Consider the following 22,133-nt stretch of genomic DNA (forward strand, 5'->3'; position numbering starts at 1 on the left):
TAGGACCGTCTCGGCACGTGCGTCACATTGATACCACCTCACCCACGCGGTACAAATCACATAACATAATCATCACATAACATGATACACATAACCATATATAACATGCTTTAAATCATAACCATGCATCTAAATCATTGCAATCACACATAATCTCCATTACGCCCTCCAGGCACAATAATCAAGACCCTTAAGCCTTATTAGTGAATTTGAGTCGTTACATAAAATAAAAGATTATAATAATTATTTGTCCTATAATTCTAACGTCATTTTTAAACATGTAATAATGAAGAAATATTATTATCTTAAGTTAAGAAAAGTGTAAATTTAAACAGAAATTTAAATAAAGAAACATCATAATTATGATAAAATTATTTGGGATTATTCTACAAGAGGGGTATAGAAAATGCTCTTCTCGCATGATCGTTTTTTATTTCCAGATCTGGTATTTGGAAAAATTACAATCTAATTGTTTTTTCATGACAGTGTATATTATAATTATAGCAGACATCTCATTAATTTTCGGAAAATTTCGACTAATTTACAATGTTCAATTCAAAGTTTAAACAGTCTGTTTTCTATACGTATAAAAAAATTAGTTACGTATGGAAAATAGATTGTTTGAACTCTGATTTGGGTACAGTAAATTATTCGAAATTTCCAAAAAATTAGTGGGATGTTTGCTATAAATATAATATACACTGTCATGAAAAAAAATTGAGTTATAATTTTTTCAAATATCAAAAATAGAAACTGCCCATAAGAGCATAACCAAAGAATTATCCAATAGTTTTTATTAAATGTCAATTTACAAAATATATATTTTTTACATGTATTCTCACCATACATACTCTATACATAAAAGATTTTAAAAAATAAAGCATCAAAAGAAACATCTATTTTTAACCCATTACTAAATTATTGTAGTACCAACTTGGATCATGAGGCTGATTTGTGTCTTGGTGATGATGACTCCATCGACTTTCAGTCTAATTAAGATTGCAATTATATACATTATATCATCCTTTTCCTATTTTATTTGTCGTTTTTCTTCACTGATAAGTTATTATTATTATTATTTCTTTCCTTAAAGTTGAAAGTATCTTTAATCTTAATTAAATTCTTGAGCGCCAGCTATCGAACATAAAAAAAGTGAGGTAAATTAGGTATCCAAATCAAACGAGTAAATGACAGATTTATCCCACTAATGACAATTAGCCAAAAGTCTTCCAATAGAAATTAGAAAAAAATAAACGCATTATTCAAAAAAGAATTAACGGCAACATAGCAACGACCGACTATGCTCGTGAAACTCGACTCAAGAGATCAGTAATTCACAAAGCACAAGATCAATAAAGATAGAGATCGATGACTCCCTCGAATCTAAAGGTGAAGAAAAGTATGGTCGAGATCCCTGCATAAGCAAACTGAGCAAATCGATGAACCACCAACCACCCAAAAGGACAAACAACCATTCTCCCAACCACCGAAAATAAGCATACACCATAGTAAATAAGCTTCACCAAAAGTATCATGGATCCCTGCAAAGGAACAATGGACCGATAAAGGGTGAACAACACCATTATTAATTAAAAGTAATACAAACAAAATCAAAATAGATAAACAAAAAGCATCTTAAATAAAAATTAAGAGAATAAGCATGACAAGGTTGACCATCTACCAAACCCCTTCACACCAAACCTGTAATTCTCTGGAAAGCCAGGACCGTCACACTGTGCACTTTAAATAGTGTTTAACTTGCTAAACGAGTCTCTAGGCCATAAACATACATCTAAGTGTTATTAATGGCCAGGGTTAAAATTTCGATCAAAAGGAATGAATATTTTATTAAAAACGTTAAGATGTACATGGGATCCCATAATAGTGCTTACAATGTTGTTTACAATCCAAAATGGTCATTACAGTTCAAAAGTTACAATCCGCCGACCTAAGAGGCAAAAATAGGGTTAAACCCTAGTTCCCCTGAAACACCTTGGTCGTGGTTGTAACGCCCTGGCTACCCCAGAACAGTTACGGTGAACGATGGACCGGAAATTTGACTCGTTGCCTGAGTCCTTTGGTAAAAAACGTGCTCTAAGTGTAGTTATCAGGTTAAGGTATAAAACCAATAAAAGAGAAATGGAGATTTTATTACAAACTGCTCTGCAGAGCTAAACAAAACATTTACAAGTGGTTCTCAGTACAAAATGGTCACTATAGTTGTAAAGTTACAGTCCCGCCGACCTAAGCGGCAAAAATAGGGTAAACCCCCTAGTTCCTCTGAGAACACCTTGGCCGTGGTGGTCAAGCGGCCGCATATGTACACATCATCACTTCAGCTCTCCACTCAAGGCTAGGTGAGCTTCTCTTTCCCTTTACCTGCACCACATAGCACCCATGAGCCATAGCCCAGCAAGAAAACATAATACTTTTCATAAACATTATCAAATGGTTATCATTATATTCACACTGAACATAAAGCTTTCAAACCAATGGGTGAAGATCACATGATTTTAGCGGGAGAGTGGCTGTTAAGTAAGCCACTAGCCTCCAAGCTCTCTTTTCTAGCGGGAGAGTGGCTGCTAGGTAAGCCACTAGCCTCCAGGCTCTTCTTTCTAGCGGGAGAGTGGCTGTTAGGTAAACCACTAGCCTCCAAGCTCTGTTTATTCATCGACCCTCAGGGTCGGTCAGGCATTAATGCTCCTTGAGTCATTCAATGCTAGTAGTCGATTAGATCTAATCTCTGTTGGCTTGCGTGATTCACGCTAAGGCCGCTCTGACAAATAAATCAGCGCTACCTGACCTGTGTCCAGTATCACTGCCGAACCTGACAAATAAGTCACAGCTTCACAGCTGATACTAACACTTTTGTCGATTATGTATTCAATCCATGTCCATATTTATACAATCAACATACCTCACAAATATCCATGCATGTCACACTTTGGGTGCTGTTTTATTACCTTTGTTTCGAGCTAGAATGAACAAAAGAACGACCTTTGAGAACGGTTTAGCTTTTAGTCCTTTAGCGGTTACCTAATCACAACACATTTGGAATACCATCAATAATCAAGATAATCGAGGATCTCAAACCATTATCAAGCCTCCAAGAAATCAATCCAAACTAATCCAAGTAGTAAGGACACTCCCGAGGCCTAAAACTAGGTTTCTGGGGTCAAAACGAGCAAACGGGGCTAAAACAGGGCAAGGGCTGCGGCCCTAGCACCTTGGGCCGCGGCCCCCAGGGTTCTCTGAGGCTAGGGCTGCAGCCTAGGCCGCGGCGCCCAGCAAGGCCAATTTCCTGACACCTGCTTCTTCGAACTAGGGCCGCGGCGCTCAACAGGGCCGCGGCCCCCAACCCTGGGCCATTCCCAAACGCGTTTCTAACACTCCAAATCCTCCAAAAACATACCTAAACATTCCCCAATCATCAAAACAAAGTTCCCAAGCTTCCCCATGCATCAAAACCCTCAAAACCCAAGGTTTAAACGGACCAAAAACTCAACAATTCACAAAATCAATTCAAAGCTTAGAAACTCGGAAAAACTCAAAACTTAAACTTCGATTACCTTCAATTGGGTTGTTTTCCGTCGAATCCTTCAGCTAAGAAGCTTCTAATCTTCCCTAGGATCGCTATGCCTCGATCCTCACTCGATTCCGACTCCTAGAACTCAAGATTTCGTCAAATATGCTCCGGGTGGCGAAAACGAACTAACGAAGGGAAACGAGAGGTTTTCTATCGTATGTTCTATCTAATAAGCTACTTCAACCTTAAGTAACCTCAAATAAAACCTAATGCTCGGGGTCCCGAAAACACCACCGGGGACATTATAGTCAAAACCTCCAGAATTTCACCCTGATCTCAAATATTCCCAATCTATCATCAAATGAACATTTCTATTACCCCAAAATTGACTCCGTTATGATAAAACCGCTAATCCACTAAAAATAACCGTCTCATGTTGGTTAGCTCGAATATATCTCCACAATAATAGAATCTCATTCGCAAATCATATCATGCACCCAAATACTCAAATTACCCTCAACGGGCCAAATTATCATCACACCCCTGTAATTGTAAATATGGACTCTTATGCATGCATTTCACATCATATCATAATATAATCAACATATACATGCATTTAATCAATTAATAACATAATTAAGCAAGTATGGCCCTCCCGGCCTACTATTCATGCCGTTAAACACATCGGTGATTTCGGGGCATTACAGTGGTGGTCAAGCGGTCGTATATGTACATGTCGCCACCTAAGCTCTCCACTTAAGGCTGTGTAAGTTTTTCTTTCCCTTTACCTGCACCACATAGCACCTGTGAGCCAAGGCTCAACAAGAAAACTTATTACTGCATGTATACAACTATTAATAAATGATCATGGAATCATTCTGGGGCTCGTAGCCCTAATCAGATGATTATGGGTCATCCTGGGATCCTGTGCCCTAAATAGATGACTTTGAAGTCATTGTGGGGTCCTGCGCTCTGAATAGATGACCTGAATGACTGTTAAGTCATTTTGAGGACCTGTACCCTAAGCCATGTGACTATCAAGTCAACTGGGCCTCTTGGCCGTGGCTCTGAGTAACTAGCCATAGACTAGCCAAGCACTTTAGTTTTTCTTCGACCATAGGGTCGGACAAGCATATAATGATCTGTTGACTAGATCTAATCATATCGACCAGCGCTCGTTGTGCTATTGTCGTTCTTGACTCATAAGTCAATTACATACGACTAGTGCTCAGTACTAACTGATAAGTTAGAGCTTCACGACCAGCACCTAGCACTATTGTCGTTTTTGACTGATAAGTCAGCGCGTTTCTCAAGTAAACAATGCAACCAAGCATTCATGATGCAACAGATATCTATATATATATATAGTTGTACACCCTAAAAATCCACGGGTTATTAGCGAGCTGGAAAATGGCATAATTCTATCAGCCACGTGGAAGCCACCTACCCGGAGCTGCTGTTACGGGTCTCTACCTCTCAAGCTTGAGATAGCCAAAGGTTTAGTGAGATTACTAAGGCATCGGATCAGCAGCGTGGACACCACGAGCTGAGATTACATCAAGCTCGGGGTACGAGCTTGAGTTGACACCTTCGATCCTTTATAAAGTCAACCACGCAATGTAAACGTGCATATATCAGACATCACGTGTCTACTCCATTCCTGAATTCTCGGACACGCAGCATAAACGTGCGTGTTCAGACACCCCACAACTGGTTTGGGCCATGCGGCCCATTATCCCCCTTACCTATTGATTAGACCACACTTCATTGTCAGGTTTTAGGAATTAATCATGAATGTCGCAGAAGTGACATGATGAGTAAGAAGGTCACGGGATGACCTCCTATGCCAATACCCAGGTGTCCTCTCCCTATAAATATGGAGACCCTGGGAGTTGCAAAGGGTTGGCTTCTAATTTGTAAAGAAATACCCTGTAAGGAATATCATAAATATATCAATAATATTGGATGGTGGACCAGAAGGATATTAACCTTTGAACCACCTAAAAAAGTATTCGAGTTATAATTTTCCTTTGAGATCATTCATCTATTACGGTTCATCATTTAGCACTGATCCCTCTCCTTATTCATATAATTATATGTTGCCGAAGAACCACGTCAACAAGAGCAATCATCATGCTTCATCAATAATCATGTATGTCACATAATGGGTGCTATTTTCTTACCTCAGGCTCGAGCGTAAAGTAGTTAAAGAACGACCTTAATCTTAGGCCCTCAGCGGTAATCTAATCACTACCAAATATGAAATCCCATCAATAAAATGAGTAATAAAATATTCCTGGACCAAGTCCTAGCCCCCTGAACCTCGAATTCCACCAAACCGGGTAGTAGATTCGATTCCGAGCCTTAAGGTTTGAAAACCCGCTCTAAAAACCAACGTTGGCTCAAAAAGAACAAGTAGGCCATGACCTGCCCCCAAGGGCCACAACACGCCTCCCAGACAGACAACCCCCCTGTCTGGGTGCCAGGGACGGGCCGCGACTTGCCCTTGAGGGTCGCGGCGCGCCATGCAGACAGAGCCTCATCAAGGCTTTGGGGTTCGCTTAGGTCGCGGCACCCAAGAACTCAGCCGCGACTTGACCCACAAACCCATCTCCCCTACATTTTCTTCAATTTCAAACTCAGCATAAAATACTTCCAAACAATCCCAATATCAAAACCAAACCTCAAAATGACATCATCACCAATCCAGCAATAAAACCCAAACTTAATAACACTTAAAACATCACCAAATACTCAATTCACAATCTAAAATTCTCAAGTTTAAACACAACTAAAACCAATCAAAAACAGAGTTGTAAACCTCACCTCAACTAGGAATTGAATCCTTCCAGCTGCTGCAACTCAACCTTAAAACCTCAAGCTTGAATCCTCTAACTTAGCTTCAACAATCAAGCTGAAAAGAGAGAGAATGATCGATAGAGAGAGAGAGAAGAATAAGGTGCAATGTTTTCTGTGGTTCATTCCACAGTTTTCCCCTGGCTGAGTTTATCTATTAAGCCCAAATGACTAAAATTCCCCTATGGCCAATCTACTCCCTCAAAGCCACCCAAGGGTAATTTTGACATTACTACCTACCCCGTTAATCATAATTAATGATCAACGTCTCACAATTCCCGTTATTCCCAATATTCTCAAATAATTACCAAATCATTTCTCATTACCTGCTTAATCTTGGTAATGCAATAAGCACCAAATTATCCCTAGGCTCACCCCGAGCCCGACAATTAACCCCGTTATGACTAAACCGCTAACTTGCTTCCTAGGATCGTCTCATGCCGAATAGCTCAAATATATCCACATAATAAAGTTGTCTCACCCATATATCACATACATGCACATAAATACACAAATACGCTCTCAACGGGCAAAAATTACGAAAATGACATTCTTATAAGAAATGACCCACATATATGCAAATACAATCATATGATAACACAATACATATAATCATGCATATAATCACATAATAATACATTAAATCAATTATTGTCCTCCTGACCTCCTAATTTAGGCACTAAGCCATATTAAGGAATTTGAAACGTTACAATACCATCCCTTTCAACTCCCTCCTAGAACTGCAGGCCACCAATAGGGTCCAAGACCCACCATCAGAGACCTATAAGGCAGCGAGAGAACCCAATCCCCAGACCAAGCACCCGTGCTGCAGACGAAGAGCCACCCCCAACCAATTGAGACACACAAGACGCACAGATTCGACGAAGAATTGTCTACTACATATGTAAGAATTACGTGACAAACTTATATTATATCATAAGAATAATAAGAATATCAATTTTTTTTTAAAAAAAAGAAAAGAAAAGAATATTGAGTGATAAGAAGAATTACTCGAAATCATTTTACTTCGAAATATAATATTAAAAGAAGTAAAATTCAACTATGACATTGTACTTGATTAATTTGTTTATGTATAATTAGGACCGTTTTTGTGAGATAAGTATTGGCAGTTGCTGTAATTCCACTTCATTCATTTCAGATAGTGCTTTGAGTGTTATGCACTTCACAAAATTTTGTACGAGTGTTAACTTTTTTTTTTTTGCATGCTAAATTGCTACAAAGTAGAAACGCCCTACTGTTTCCAATAAATTAACAAATTTCTATAACCAATCCAATTTAACTCTCTGCCATCTTAACTAATATCAAACACACGCGCTTCAACGGAGCGTGCAAACACTTGCGACGGCTAGCTCTCATTTAAAATAATATCTTCCTAGTCAAAAACGGAGTCTCTTTTGGGTGGATTATTCCTAGCTTTCGTGATCTCATTTTGTACTACTTGCTATGCCCAAACCACATTTTGAACAAATTTGTTATAGTTGTGCATACATGACTAGTAATTCAATGTAAATAAAATAAAATAAATACTATGGACCAAGTTTAGTATCACCATCAATAAAAGTATTTCAAACCACTATTATTACACATGTATTAGTATCTCTGGTCTTAGAGTTAGACCCTAATACTTAGTAATTTAATAATTGTTGACTTTTTAAAAAATAAATCATCCTATATTTATGGTGATCCATTTATATATATACATTTTTCCATGAAAAACAATGTACGTTACCAATATCTTATTGTGTAGTATTAGGGAATCAATAAAATAAAAAATAAATAAATAACTCATCTAAACCTTGTTCTTCGTCTCAATTAAAACTTTTGAATTGACCAACAGTAGAGCATAACTTCTTTATATATATATATAATAATTATTAAATAAAAATTTAACAAATTAAAACAAATCCAAGAGCCACTAATAAAACACAACATTGTTTTTTTTTTTGAAAGAACACAATATTGTTATTTGTCAAGTGAGGTAGGTTGTTTTCCCCCTTAAGCAGAAGGTTTTCATATTTTCGTTTTCTTTGCTGAATTAAAGAATCTTATTAGCAATCAATTTTGGTAAACAATTCATATATAACCTGCCAATGACCACATTTATGTTCCTTTAAAAATACCACATTTATTGTAAAAGGCAGTAATATCTCACATAGGAACATATCTCTCCCTCACATTTAATTAGGAATCATTACAGATTGCACTCCTATGAAGAACACACTAAGCAATATTTGAATATATCTTATAATTAAGGGTTTATATTTTTTTTGATCATGTGTTATGTCTCACTACTTATTTGTACTTTGTGTTTTGATAAATTACTCTTTTGTTAAAATAGAAACTTAAACTCAGTTTTGATGAATAAAAAATTGAATATAACAACATTGTTTTTAAGCATAATAATTTTATTTTTGTTCTGAATTGTTAGTTTGATAAATTATTTATGATTTAGTTGAGAACTCCTAAATAAATAACAAGACAAAATATAAGATTTAAAAAAATATAAAAGCTATAATTAATATTTATTTAAATTCAACAGCTTAATTTTCAGCCATTTTTTGTTCTTTCTAAAACTTAAAATCAAATAAAAATAATTACAGAAAGTATTTAATCACATCACATGTATTAAAAAAGGGAAATTTGAGTTTTTATGCTTAGTGAGGGGTTATAAATCAAAAAAATGCTAGACACTTAAATCATTTCAAAACAATGCCAAATTTTTTGACAATACCCAAAATACTCCTCTCATAATTTTTCTCACCCCTTCCTCTTCCCTCTTCCCTCTCTCTCCCTCAACACATTCCTCTCAACTCCCTCTCTTGAAAAAAAATTCATGGGTAAGATAAAATATCATAGAAATCAATGTAATGGCAAGTATTCAACACTTAGGACACTAAAATACTACATTTCGAACAGATTTGGACATGATTTTTGGGTTTTTTTTGCGATTTTTTTTCAGATCTGAAACTTTGAAATCTGCAGAAAATTGACGTGGTTCGATGGTGGTTCGATGGTGCTCGATGCCAGCTCGATGGGGCCTTCAAAATCAAGATTTTCATGAAAAAATCGATGTTGCTCGATGGTGGTTCGATGGAGGTTCGATGGTGGTTCGATGGTGTTCGATGCGATTCTTGCAAGATACGTAATTTTTCACTCGGGTGTCCGTTTGAGGTGATTTTTTTTTTGATTTTGGGTATTTTTTCAAGATCTACACGTTTGGGATGTGTATATACACATTTGGGAAATGTAAATCTTGAAAAAAATGACAAATGCAAAACATACCTCATGTTCAAGATATGTTTTGGTATGTTTTCAAGTTCTAAACTTTGAAAATGTGTATATGAACATATAAAACGTGTAGATCTCAAAAAAATACCAAAAAAAAAAAAAATCATCCCAAACGGACACCCGAGTGAAAAATTATGTCTCTTACAAGAATTGCATCGAACCACCATCGAGCAACCATCGAGAAATCTCGATTTTTTCATGAAAATATTGATTTTGAAGGCACCATCGAGCGGGTATCGAGCACCATCGAGCAAAGTCAATTTTCTACATATTTCCGAGTTTCAAATCTGAAAAATAACTAAAAAATCATGTCCAACTCGATGGTTGCTCGATGGTGTTCGATACTACCTCGATGGGGCCTTCAAAATCAATATTTTCATGAAAAAATCGACGTTGCTCGATGGTTGCTCGATGGTGGTTCGATGCAATTCTTGTAAGAGACATAATTTTTCACTCGGGTGTCCGTTTGGGATGAATTTTTTTTTTTTTGGTATTTTTTTGAGATCTACACGTTTTATATGTTCATATACACATTTTCAAAGTTTAGAACTTGAAAACATACCAAAACATATCTTGAACATGAGGTATGTTTTGCATTTGTCATTTTTTTCAAGATTTACATTTCCCAAATGTGTATATACACATCCCAAACGTGTAGATCTTGAAAAAATACCCAAAATCAAAAAAAAAATCACCTCAAACGGACACCCGAGTGAAAAATTACGTATCTTGCAAGAATTGCATCGAACACCATCGAACCACCATCGAACCTCCATCGAACCACCATCGAGCAACATCGATTTTTTCATGAAAATCTTGATTTTGAAGGCCCCATCGAGCTGGCATCGAGCACCATCGAACCACCATCGAACCACGTCGATTTTCTGCAGATTTCAAAGTTTCAGATCTGAAAAAAATCGCAAAAAAAACCCAAAAATCATGTCCAAATCTGTTCGAAATGTAGTATTTATTGCGAAACATGGATTGGAAAATGTTTTCTATTACTCGTGAATAATTGAATGAACTTGATTAATACAATCCTATATATAAGCTTAGCTCTAAAACAGGTTTAACCGAATTGGTTATAACCAGCCTAACAAAACGACAAACCAACAGTAACAAATAACGGAAAAACAGAAAAGAAAAAGAATGAAATAAATAAATAGTACAATAATTTATCTATTTCCTAATACCCCCTCCTCAAGATGGAGCGTAGATGTTGTAAACGGACATCTTGGATATGTGAGAAGATAACCCAGGAAAGGAGAGGGGTTTTGTGAAAGCATCAGCTAATTGGAGAGAGCTGGATATTGGTATAAGGCGAATGGTGGAGTCCTTGACTTTGTCTCTGATGAAGTGGCAGTCCAATTCTATGTGTTTAGTTCGTTCGTGAAATGTGGGATTATTGGCAATGTGGATTGCCGATTGGTTGTCACAGTAAATGAAGGAAGGACTGGATTGCGGAAAATGAAAGTCTTGAAGAAGGTATCTCAACCAAGTGAGTTCACTGGCAGTGGCTGCTAAAGCACGGTATTCAGCCTCCGCAGAGCTTTTGGATATGGTAGGCTGTTTCTTTGTACGCCAGGAGATAAGACAATCGCCCAAAAACACACAGAACCCTGTTGTGGATCTCCTTGTGGTTGGGCAAGAAGCCCAATCCGAGTCTGAAAATCCACGAAGCTGCATGGTTGAAGAAGATGTATAGAGGAGTCCTTGGCCAGGACTACCTTTTAAATATCTGAGGAGGTGATGCACAGCTTGAAGGTGAGTAGTGCGAGGAGTTGACATGAACTGGCTGAGGCAGTTGACTGCGAAGGTGATGTCAGGCCGAGATAAGGTGAGGTAGAGCAGGCGGCCTATTAACTGTCGATAGTGAGAAGGATTATCTAGAGTTTCGCCTTGTTCATTATCAAGTTTCAGCCTTGGATCCATCGGAGTCTTACTTGGTTTGCTACCCATATATCCCGTGTCTTCAAGAAGTTGGAGTGTGTATTTGCGTTGGGACAGGAACAGAGTATCGTTTGTTCGAGCAATCTCAAAGCCAAGAAAGTATTTGAGTTTGCCAAGTGTTTTGAGCTTAAACCTTTTGTGCAGAGAGTCTTGTAACTTGTGCAAAACTGAAATGTTAGGCCCTGTGATGATAATGTCGTCCACGTACACGAGTAGAGCAATGAAGGAGTCATTGATGCCTCTGGTGAAGAGTGTGTAGTCAGCTTGGGACTGCTGGAAGCCTTCTTGGACGAGTGCATCTGTGAGTTTTTTGTACCACTGCCTTGACGACTGTTTGAGCCCATAAATTGACTTGTGCAGCTTGCATACCAGATTAACACCTGTATCAGATGAATTAGGCAGAGTTAGTCCCTTAGGCAAATTCATATAAACCTCTTCATTGAGGTCTCCATTTAAGAAAGCATTGTTAATGTCTAATTGTAATATATGCCAATTTCGAATTGTAGATATAGCTAGCAGAAATTTAAAGGTAACCATCTTTGCAACAGGGGAGAAGGTATCAAAAAAATCAAGCCCTTCTTGTTGCGTGTAACCTTGTGCAACAAGACGGGCTTTATACCGTTCTACACTCCCATCACTATTGTACTTCACTTTATATACCCAACGGCAGCCTATCGCTCTTTTGTTACTGGGTAATTCTGTGAGAGTCCAGGTGTTGTTGGAAATGAGTGCATCTAGTTCCTGTTGCATAGCTTTAATCCAGTGATCTTGTTGTATAGCTTCAAGATAATTGTGTGGTTCCTTTTGAGAGGATACTGCAAAAATGAAATTCTTGTAAGAATCAGATAAATGATCATAAGAGATAAATTTAGACAAAGGATGAGGTGTGGAGGAGTTGTCTTGAATGGCTGAATAACACTCAAAATCTCTTAGATATGCTGGTGTTTTAGTAGTCCTGTTAGATCGCCTAGGAGCAATAGGAGGTTGTTCCTGAGATGAAACATCTGAAGGTGTAGGGGATGCATGAATGTCGACATCTGAACCTTCTGATGTCTTTGATTCTTGTTCCTGAAAAGAAGGCATAGTAGAGCCATGCATGGTGGGGTAATCACATAATACAGATTCATTTAATATAATAGGATTAGGCAGAACCAATTGAGAAAAAGGGTCCAAATAAGGATTGTCATTATTCAGTTTATGAAAAGGGAAAATATTTTCATGAAACACAACATTACGAGAAATAAAAACTTGTTTTTCATTTATATCATACAATTTATATCCTTTAACCCCTTGTGGATATCCAATGAAAACACAAGTTCTAGCCCTTGGTGAGAATTTATTCCTATGAGCAGATAAAGTTGATGCAAAGGCTAAGCAGCCAAAAGATCTCAAATGGTCATATTTAGGTTTCTTGCTGAAAAGTAATTCAAAAGGAGTTTTATGCTTCAGCAAAGGTGTAGCAATCCTGTTAATTATGTATGCAGCAGTTAAAACACAATCAGACCAGAATTTAATTGGCATTTTAGCCTGAAAATATAATGCACGTGCCACATTTAATAAATGTTGGTGTTTCCTTTCAGCAACTGCATTTTGTTCTGGTGTTTCAACACATGTAAACTCATGTAATATGCCATGTTTAAGAAAGAGATCTTTAAACATTAATTCAGGTGCATTATCTGACCTAAAAGTCTTAAAAACACAATGAAATTGTGTCTGAACATATGATAGAAAATTGGGAATTATAGTCAAAGCATCAGACTTATATTGCATCAAATATATCCATGTAAATCTAGAATAGTCATCAACTAAAGTTAGAAAATATATGTGATTAGTGTGTGAGGTAACATGATATGGGCCCCAAACATCACAATGAACTAAATCAAAAACTTTGTTTGCAAATCTGTTATTATTACTGAAAGAGAGTTTCTTTTGTTTAGCTTTTGGACAAACATAGCAAGGTTCACACTTATTCAAAGCAGAAGAATTACAATGGATAACATCTTTAAGCAAGTCTAATCGTTTATTTGATAAATGACCAAGGCGAGAATGCCAGGTCTCAACAGAAACAGATAGAATTGGTGAGGATTTTGGTGTAGCATCAAGGATGTATAAATCGTTGATAACACTACCCTTTCCAATCATCATCTTGCTGACATTGTCCTGTATAAAAAAGAACTCAGATGTAAAATGCATAGCAACAGAAGCATTTTTAGTAAGTGAGCTAACTGAGATGAGATTGTATTTGAAATTAGGCACATACAGTACATCTTCTAGCACGATATCATTATTTAAAACTACAGATCCACTTTGACATACATAAACACTTTCATTATTAGGTAAAATTAGCTTAGTGGTAGAAATCTTGCATATGTATTGAAACAGATTTATATTTGCACAAATGTGACGTGTTGCTCCAGAATCTATGATCCACGAATTATTCAAAGGAAGTTTGGAATTATGAGATAGGATGATACCTGAGTTACCTATTGAAGTTGATGGTTCCGAGTTATTCATACCAGATTGTTGAGCAGCAAGTAGATTCAGGAGTTGCTGATATTGACCAGTTGTCAATTGCGGAAGGAGAGTGTGACTGTCTGTAGAACCTGTGTTAGGAGTATCACAAGTATTGATCTGATTTGCACTGGCTTCAGTAGGCTTTTGTTGCTTGTTATACCCTGGAGGATATCCGTGGATCTTGTAACAACGCTCTATGGTGTGTCCAAGAACATTGCAATGAGTACAAAACGGCCTATTCCTCTTTTGTGGATGACCTTTAGGAATCTGATTGTCATTCCTAGAGCTGGCGTTCTTTTCACCTTTAAATGCAAAAGCCATTGCATGATTTGGATCTGAGTTAGCAGATGTATTTCCCTTTTGAAGCTCTTCTTGAGTCACAAGGTGGAAGACTCGATTTACTTCAGGCAATGGATCCATGAGAAGAATGCTACCACGGACTTGTGAGTAAGCATCAGAAAGTCCCATGAGGAAGGACATAATGTACTCCATGTGGTAGTGTTCTTGGAGTTTCTTGACTCCTCCACAAGTGCATCCGTGACAGGTACAATTTGGCCTGTAATTGGTTAGTTCTTCCCATATAGTCTTGAGCTTAGTAAAGTACATGCTAACATTTTGGTTTTCTTGTTTTAAATTCATGAGATCCTTTCTCAAATTGAAAATATGAGGTCCATTTCGTTGATGAAATCGAACCTTAAGGTCTGACCAAATGACCGAAGCCGACTCATCATACAGTATACTAGAGGAAATATCTTTAGAAACAAAATTCAAAATCCAAGAAATCACCATATTATTGTTTCTAATCCAAGCAGTATAAAGATTTTGATCAGAAACAGAGGGTTTAGAGATAGAACCGTCCAAGAAACCGATCTTGTTCTTGACTGAAATGGCCAGTTGCATTGCTCTGCTCCATGACACATAGTTGTCTTGTCCGGTTAAGAGTTGTGAAACTAAGGTATTGCCAGGGTTGTCTGCGTGATGCAAGAAGTAAGGATTGGCCGGATCTTCAAGAGGATTCTTGATCGCAGCAAAGGAAAGGCTCGGATTACTTTGAGTTGAAGGTGTTTGAGGATCACCTTGTGGAATCGAGCTTTGATCGGACGGAGAGTGAACTTGAGGATCTGTCGACATTTATGAGATTCAAGAACTCGGATGCGATCGAACAGGTTGGAGAGATGAGATGGAGCGGAATGATGAGGAAGAAATCGTGAGAACCAGAGTGCACGGCTACGCCGGAGCTGGAACGCAGGTGGCCGGAGAAACGGATCGAACAGGGAAAGGCTTAACCTTCCCGCTCTGGTACCATATTGCGAAACATGGATTGGAAAATGTTTTCTATTACTCGTGAATAATTGAATGAACTTGATTAATACAATCCTATATATAAGCTTAGCTCTAAAACAGGTTTAACCGAATTGGTTATAACCAGCCTAACAAAACGACAAACCAACGGTAACAAATAACGGAAAAACAGAAAAGAAAAAGAATGAAATAAATAAATAGTACAATAATATATCTATTTCCTAATAGTATTTTAGTGTCCTAAGTGTTGAATACTTGCCATTACATTGATTTCTATGATATTTTATCTTACCCATGAATTTTTTTTCAAGAGAGGGAGTTGAGAGGAATGTGTTGAGGGAGAGAGAGGGAAGAGGGAAGAGGAAGGGGTGAGAAAAATTATGAGAGGGGTATTTTGGGTATTGTCAAAAAATTTGGCATTGTTTTGAAATGATTTAAGTGTCTAGCATTTTTTTGATTTAGTATATCTCATTAAGCATAAAAACTCAAATTTCCCAAAAAAAACCACTGTTCACACGAATTGCGCAGAAAAAGAGAGGGAAATTAATTTAGTTAGATTTTATAGTATTTTTCAGAGTTTTTCTGACACAAGATTTTTTTGGAAAACAATATCAAGTTCAAGATACAACAAAGCAAAACAAGGAAAGGAAAGCCTCAGAAAACTTCCCAATTTATAACATTACCACCCAAAATAAATTCAATAAAATTGGATATTTTTAGTATTTTAATTAGGACAATTAAATCAAGACAAAGGAGAAGAAAAAAAGCATGGCAAAGACGAAAGAGCCTATCTCGTCTCCTTGTGCTGCGTTCTCTTACGTCATTCAAGAGAAAGAGCGCGTGACTCGGAATCGCTCCTGCTCACTCACTAATCACTTAATTAAGCAATTAATTAAAATAAAAATATTATTCCAATTCATATACACAATTTGATGATATCACAACGTTGATAGCCTCATTTTCATTTTCAAACCCACAGAATAAAAATAAAAATAATATCAATAATAAATTTGACAAATTAATTTGTCACCTCACGCACACTATATAATATACACACACAAATCGTCTTCAATCACTGTTTTTCTATATATACTTTTTTTCTTCTCATTTTTTTTTCTCTTTCAGTTTTGATTGTAGAAGAATCGACCGAATTCGGTAGAGAGATTTTGTTTTGGCGTTAATGGCTGAAACGAATCGACTCGGCCGATTGGCCTTGATCAGAAGCAAAAGATTACCTAGTCTATACTTCTTGACCAGCGCTGTCATCCTTTGCTCGATCTGCTACTTCGTCGGATTCTACCAACACTACAAAGGCGTTGCGACCTCCGCCGCCTCTGTCGTCGTCTCCAAGTACCCATGCTCGCCGCTCCGTTCGAACTTGACGGCTATCGGCCAGCTCGACTTCGAGGCTCACCATCGCGCTGAGGATCTCCAACTAGCTCCACCGGCAGCGCCTGCTCGTCGCATTCCGGCGTGTGCCGTCGAGCTGAGCGAGCACACTCCGTGCGAGGACGTGAAGAGGTCGCTGAGTTTCGACAGGGAGAAGCTGATTTACCGTGAGAGGCATTGTCCGGCGCCGGAGGAGAAGTTAAAGTGTAGAATTCCGGCACCGTACGGGTACAGAACGCCGTTCCGGTGGCCCGAGAGTCGGGGATTGGCGTGGTATGCGAATGTTCCTCATAAGGAGTTGACTGTTGAGAAGAGGAACCAGAATTGGGTGCATTATGAGAGGGGACGTTTCAAATTCCCCGGCGGAGGGACCATGTTTCCAAACGGCGCCGACGCCTACATCGATGATATCGGAAAGTTGATTAATCTGAAAGACGGCTCCATCAGAACCGCCATTGATACTGGTTGTGGGGTACGTAAGATTCTTCTTTCATTTTTGTTTTGTTTTCTTTTTTTTTTTCAAGAATGTTGCAAGAAAATACATAAAATGCGGTATATAGTAATTAGGCATGAGGAATTTTTTTTTTAAATAATTATTATTTTTAATGTGAATTTTCGACCCAATTCTGGGGTATTAGTGGCTATTTATTTAAATGTTTTTGGGAAACGAAATTTGGGTTGGATTATAATTTATTTGTTTCTATTTTTCATCATAATGCTATGAAGCTCAATATTTATTGATAATATAACAAGTTCAATAAATAAATTCAAAGAGAGTGGCCGTGAAGAGATTTGCCGATTATTTTTTCTACATAATATATTTAAATACATTTATATTTTTTGATTTAATTGTAGAATTTTTTTTAATAAAAAAAAAATATTTATTATGAGATGGTATTTTGAAATGAGGTTCAAGTTCAAGATAAAAAGGATTTTATTAGCTTCCTATTATTTTAAGTAGCTTACTATATATATTATCTTGTACTAATTTGATAAATTTGTTGTCCTAATTTTCGTCGAGTCACATGGCTGTTTTGTCCATTTACGAATGTTTCTTATGGAAGAAGAAAAACAATTATGGCAAGCTCTGTCAGATCCAAGAAGACTAAGACCCAATCTCTACATGGCGAATTCATTAGGGTAGTGTATTGTATTAGCTTATTAGGAAATGACTGGCATTGAGAATATTGAGAAATGGTTATGAAAACTATTTTTAGATCTGTTATAGGTGAACTCTGCCCGCTTAGGCCAATGACAATTTTGATTTTGGACACCAAACCCTTTGTTTTCACCACCAAAATTCAACATGTTGATGTCATGTAACAACTTTGTGGAAAAGTCTAGATAATGAATAATAGCCTTGACTGACTCATTTCATTTCTCAACGAACTTTGACATTCATAAAGTAAAATTGTTTCATAAATTTGAGTGCAAAGAATTGGTTCAGTGTAAAGTAAATCTTGCAGTATACTCTCTACATTATTAAATTAGTAATAATTATTCTTTGATATGTGTTGATTGCAGAACAGGCTTCTTTCAGTTATTGCTCTCGTTTTAATCAACTACTCAACTCTCTTAATCCACAAGCCAACTGCTCTTACTTTCATAACTAAACTCTCTAAGATACCTATTTCTTTATTTTTTCTATTCTGCATATTTTATTAACAAATGAAACATAGTTTATCCCGCATAATTTGGAAAATTATTGATATGCTTGTACAATTTCTCAGTTTTTTAATCATTTGTTAATAATATCTGTTGATGTGTCTGATTTTTTCCATTTAATTTTTTTTAAAAGGTTGCAAGCTGGGGTGCTTACCTACTGTCCAGGGACATCTTGGCAGTATCGTTTGCCCCAAGGGACACCCATGAAGCTCAGGTCCAATTTGCTCTTGAACGAGGAGTTCCTGCTTTGATTGGAATTCTTGCGTCCATAAGACTTCCTTACCCTTCAAGATCATTTGACATGGCTCACTGCTCTCGCTGCCTAATTCCTTGGGGTCAATATGGTAATCAAATTCTCCTAACATTTTTATCAAAATTTTCATCTTTATTGGTTTGTCTTATCTCACATTGTCTTAGACAACAATTGTTTGTTTATGAATCTCAACATGGCTTATTCTGCAGATGGACTTTATTTGATTGAAGTTGATCGAATTCTGCGTCCTGGAGGATATTGGATTTTGTCTGGGCCGCCCATAAACTGGGAGAACCACTGGAAAGGCTGGAATAGAACTCGTGAAGATCTCCAAGCTGAGCAGAATGGGATTGAGGCTGTCGCCAAAAGCCTTTGCTGGAAGAAATTGAAGCAGAAGAATGATCTTGCCATTTGGCAGAAACCAACTAATCATGTCCACTGTAGGTTGAACCGCAAGGTTATCAAGAAACCGCAATTCTGTCAAGATCAGGATCCAGACAAAGCATGGTAATGTGCTTTTAAAATAAAGCTTTCATTATTATTTTTTAAATTTATGTATGTTTATTTGCAATTTTTCTTTGTTAAACTCGATTTTGTCAAAGATAACTCCACTTTTTGTTTCAAGATATCCTGTTTGCTAAAAAGCTATGAAGTGTGCTTTAGAAGTGATACCAAACCCATTGTGATTGAAAAGGCATTAGATAGATCAACAGGTGTCAGTTTCTTTGATATTCCTACTTATTAGTTAAACTGTCCACATATACCAAACTTTTTTGGGGTTACTTCTTTATTATTTTCTCTCTTTACTTAAGCCTGTTTAGTTGCCAAAGTCAACAAAAATCGGAAACCCTTTGTTGTCCTGAACAAACGGGAATCATCAGAATTGACTTTATTATTTCTTCACCTTTTTATTTTTTCAGGTACACTAAAATGGAGGAATGTTTGACCCCACTGCCGAGTGTAACAGACATAAGAGAAGTAGCAGGTGGTGAAGTGGCTAAATGGCCAGAGAGGTTGACTTCTGTCCCTCCAAGGATTAGCAGTGGAAGTTTGACTGGAATTACACCTGAGATTTTCATGGAAAACACAGAGTTGTGGAAGAAGAGAGTGGCATATTACAAAAACTTTGACAGTCAGTTGGCAGAGCAAGGAAGGTACCGGAATTTGCTTGACATGAACTCCTACTTGGGAGGCTTTGCTGCTGCACTAATCAATGATCCTGTTTGGGTTATGAATGTTGTTCCTGTTGAGGCCGAGACCAACACCCTTGGTGTCATTTACGAGCGTGGATTGATTGGAACTTTTCAAAACTGGTAATGTCCTCTTCAACTTTTTTATTGTTTACATTATCTGTTTTGGGATTTCAAGCTGTTCGGTAGCCGCCAAAATCCCAATAATTCAGATTGGATTTTGTATATGTTAAGTTTTGAAAAGCTCAAACAGACTCAGTGGTCACTGCCCTTCTTATTGGTTGTTTCTGTTGCTAACTTTTAGACAACGCCAATTCTATAATGTATTATTTTATTTAGACTGGACAACCAACTTTTTAAGCACAATGTTCTTGTTTAATAATAATAATATTATATCTTTGACAAAGAAAGATAAGCTGACTTGAAAGTTTTCTTATGGTAGGTGTGAGGCTATGTCTACATATCCAAGAACTTACGACTTCATTCACGCAGATTCAGTTTTTAGCCTCTATCAGGACAGGTAATCTCTAATCAACCTCACAACCTTTCCTCTTAATATCTTCTTGTTTTATTTTATCGTAACTTTTTTTTTCTTTTTTTTTTTTTTTTTGCAGATGTGAAATGGAACATATTCTTTTAGAAATTGATAGGATTTTGAGGCCACAAGGTAGTGTAATTTTCAGGGATGATGTGGATATGATAATTAAAGTGAAGGGAATTATGGATACAATGCAATACACTACAAGAATTATAGACCATGAAGAGGGACCCTTAGAGAGGGTAAAGATACTCTTAGGATACAAGCAGTATTGGACAGCTCCAAGCCCAGCCTCCATCAGTAAAAGAAGAGAAATTGAAAGTAGTTCGTAGTTCTTGGGTTTCTTAAGAATCACTTCATTTTTTTTTACAATTTCATGTCCATCATTTTATTGGAAAATTGATTCTTTGAAATTGAACAGATATCAACATGATTAATAGAAAGAATTTTTCAGATTGTATTCAACATTATCTTAATTTATTTTTTCATCTTAAAAAAAGTAATAATATCATCGGTACAATAATCGTATTGCAATACTTATCTTAGAATGACGGAAGCTTTAGTCAGCTAGGTCAGATGAGAATTATGTACTTGTCAAGATAATGAGGGCCAGATGATGCCAAACACAAAATGTAATCTAATCTCTTAATTTTGCGTGGCTAACACATATCAAAGAACAAGAAGTCTATGCATTCACTTCTTACGGAGCTCAATTTGTTAGTTATGGATATGGTATTCCTCACCAATAATTCTATCTTCCTAAAGGCTCCTATGCAATACTAAAAAAATAAGAGTAATACTAGACAGGCTTATAATACACACTCAAAATACACGTATTTTCAACCATAGAAATTTATTAAGGTAAAACTCCACTAAATTAATGTGGTTAAAAGTGCATGCAACATCGTGAGTGTATTTTTATTTTATTTTTTTGAAAAGTAAAGGAAATATCTATTAATAGGTCAATCGAACATAGTCCATTACAAGAAGATGGCGATTATAGAGCAAAATCAACATAAACATACCAAATCGTTTACAATAATCCATAGAAAACAAAATCCTAACAAAAACTTCAACTGAATGTCTAATTAGTCACAAGTAATCAAGCTTTCAAATAGTGCAAATTAAATTATGTTTCTTTTCTAAATGGGCATATGTTAGATCAACCACACTAATGACTATCAACCAATAATCTTCTAATAGAAGGCAGGAGATAACAACTACATTAATTAAACTAGGAATAAAGAAAATAAAACAACGATCAACCACGTTCATAAGCCCGGACACTAGATATCGGAATGTCACGTAACACAGGACCAATAGAGATCGAAGAATCTCACATATCTGACAGCGAATGAGAGAAAAATTGAGACCTCTAAAAAAGCGATTTGCGCAGAACGAAGAACCGTCAACCACCCAATAGGAATCAAAAACATCATCCCCACCATTATAACTACTAACCCCACTAATTTAGCAGGGTGGTGGTTGAAGCCCATCATTATTTTGAAATTTAAACAAAACAAAGTCAACAAAACTGGCAAAGAAACAACAAAACTAAAATAAAAATCAACCACCAAACAAGTGTAGTTTCAAATCTACTACCTCTCGTCCACCTCCATAGAAAAATTTCACCCCCAATGA

General features: G+C 36.8%; 1 protein-coding gene across 1 annotated transcript; it reads left to right on the plus strand.

Moving 5' to 3' along the window:
• The first annotated feature begins 16,461 nt into the window (after positions 1-16,461).
• LOC133796653 (probable methyltransferase PMT15) lies at positions 16,462-20,957 on the plus strand. Its single transcript, XM_062234260.1, has 6 exons — positions 16,462-17,318; positions 18,645-18,855; positions 18,974-19,271; positions 19,685-20,077; positions 20,397-20,474; positions 20,569-20,957. Exons 1-6 carry the CDS (start codon positions 16,638-16,640, stop codon positions 20,822-20,824), a joined length of 1,917 nt encoding a protein of 638 aa, XP_062090244.1. The 5' UTR covers positions 16,462-16,637; the 3' UTR covers positions 20,825-20,957.
• The last annotated feature ends 1,176 nt before the right edge of the window (positions 20,958-22,133 follow it).

This window comes from Humulus lupulus, chromosome 8, assembly GCF_963169125.1.
Source record: "Humulus lupulus chromosome 8, drHumLupu1.1, whole genome shotgun sequence".
Taxonomy (NCBI): Eukaryota; Viridiplantae; Streptophyta; class Magnoliopsida; order Rosales; family Cannabaceae; genus Humulus; species Humulus lupulus.

Excerpts from the sequence above, each read along its gene's own strand:
- LOC133796653 (XM_062234260.1), top strand. The coding sequence starts at position 16,638 with ATGGCTGAAACGAATCGACTCGGCCGATTGGCCTTGATCAGAAGCAAA. Across the intron at positions 17,319-18,644 it reads CCATTGATACTGGTTGTGGG|GTTGCAAGCTGGGGTGCTTA; the intron begins GTACGTAAGATT and ends TTTTTTTAAAAG. Across the intron at positions 19,272-19,684 it reads CAGGATCCAGACAAAGCATG|GTACACTAAAATGGAGGAAT; the intron begins GTAATGTGCTTT and ends TTATTTTTTCAG.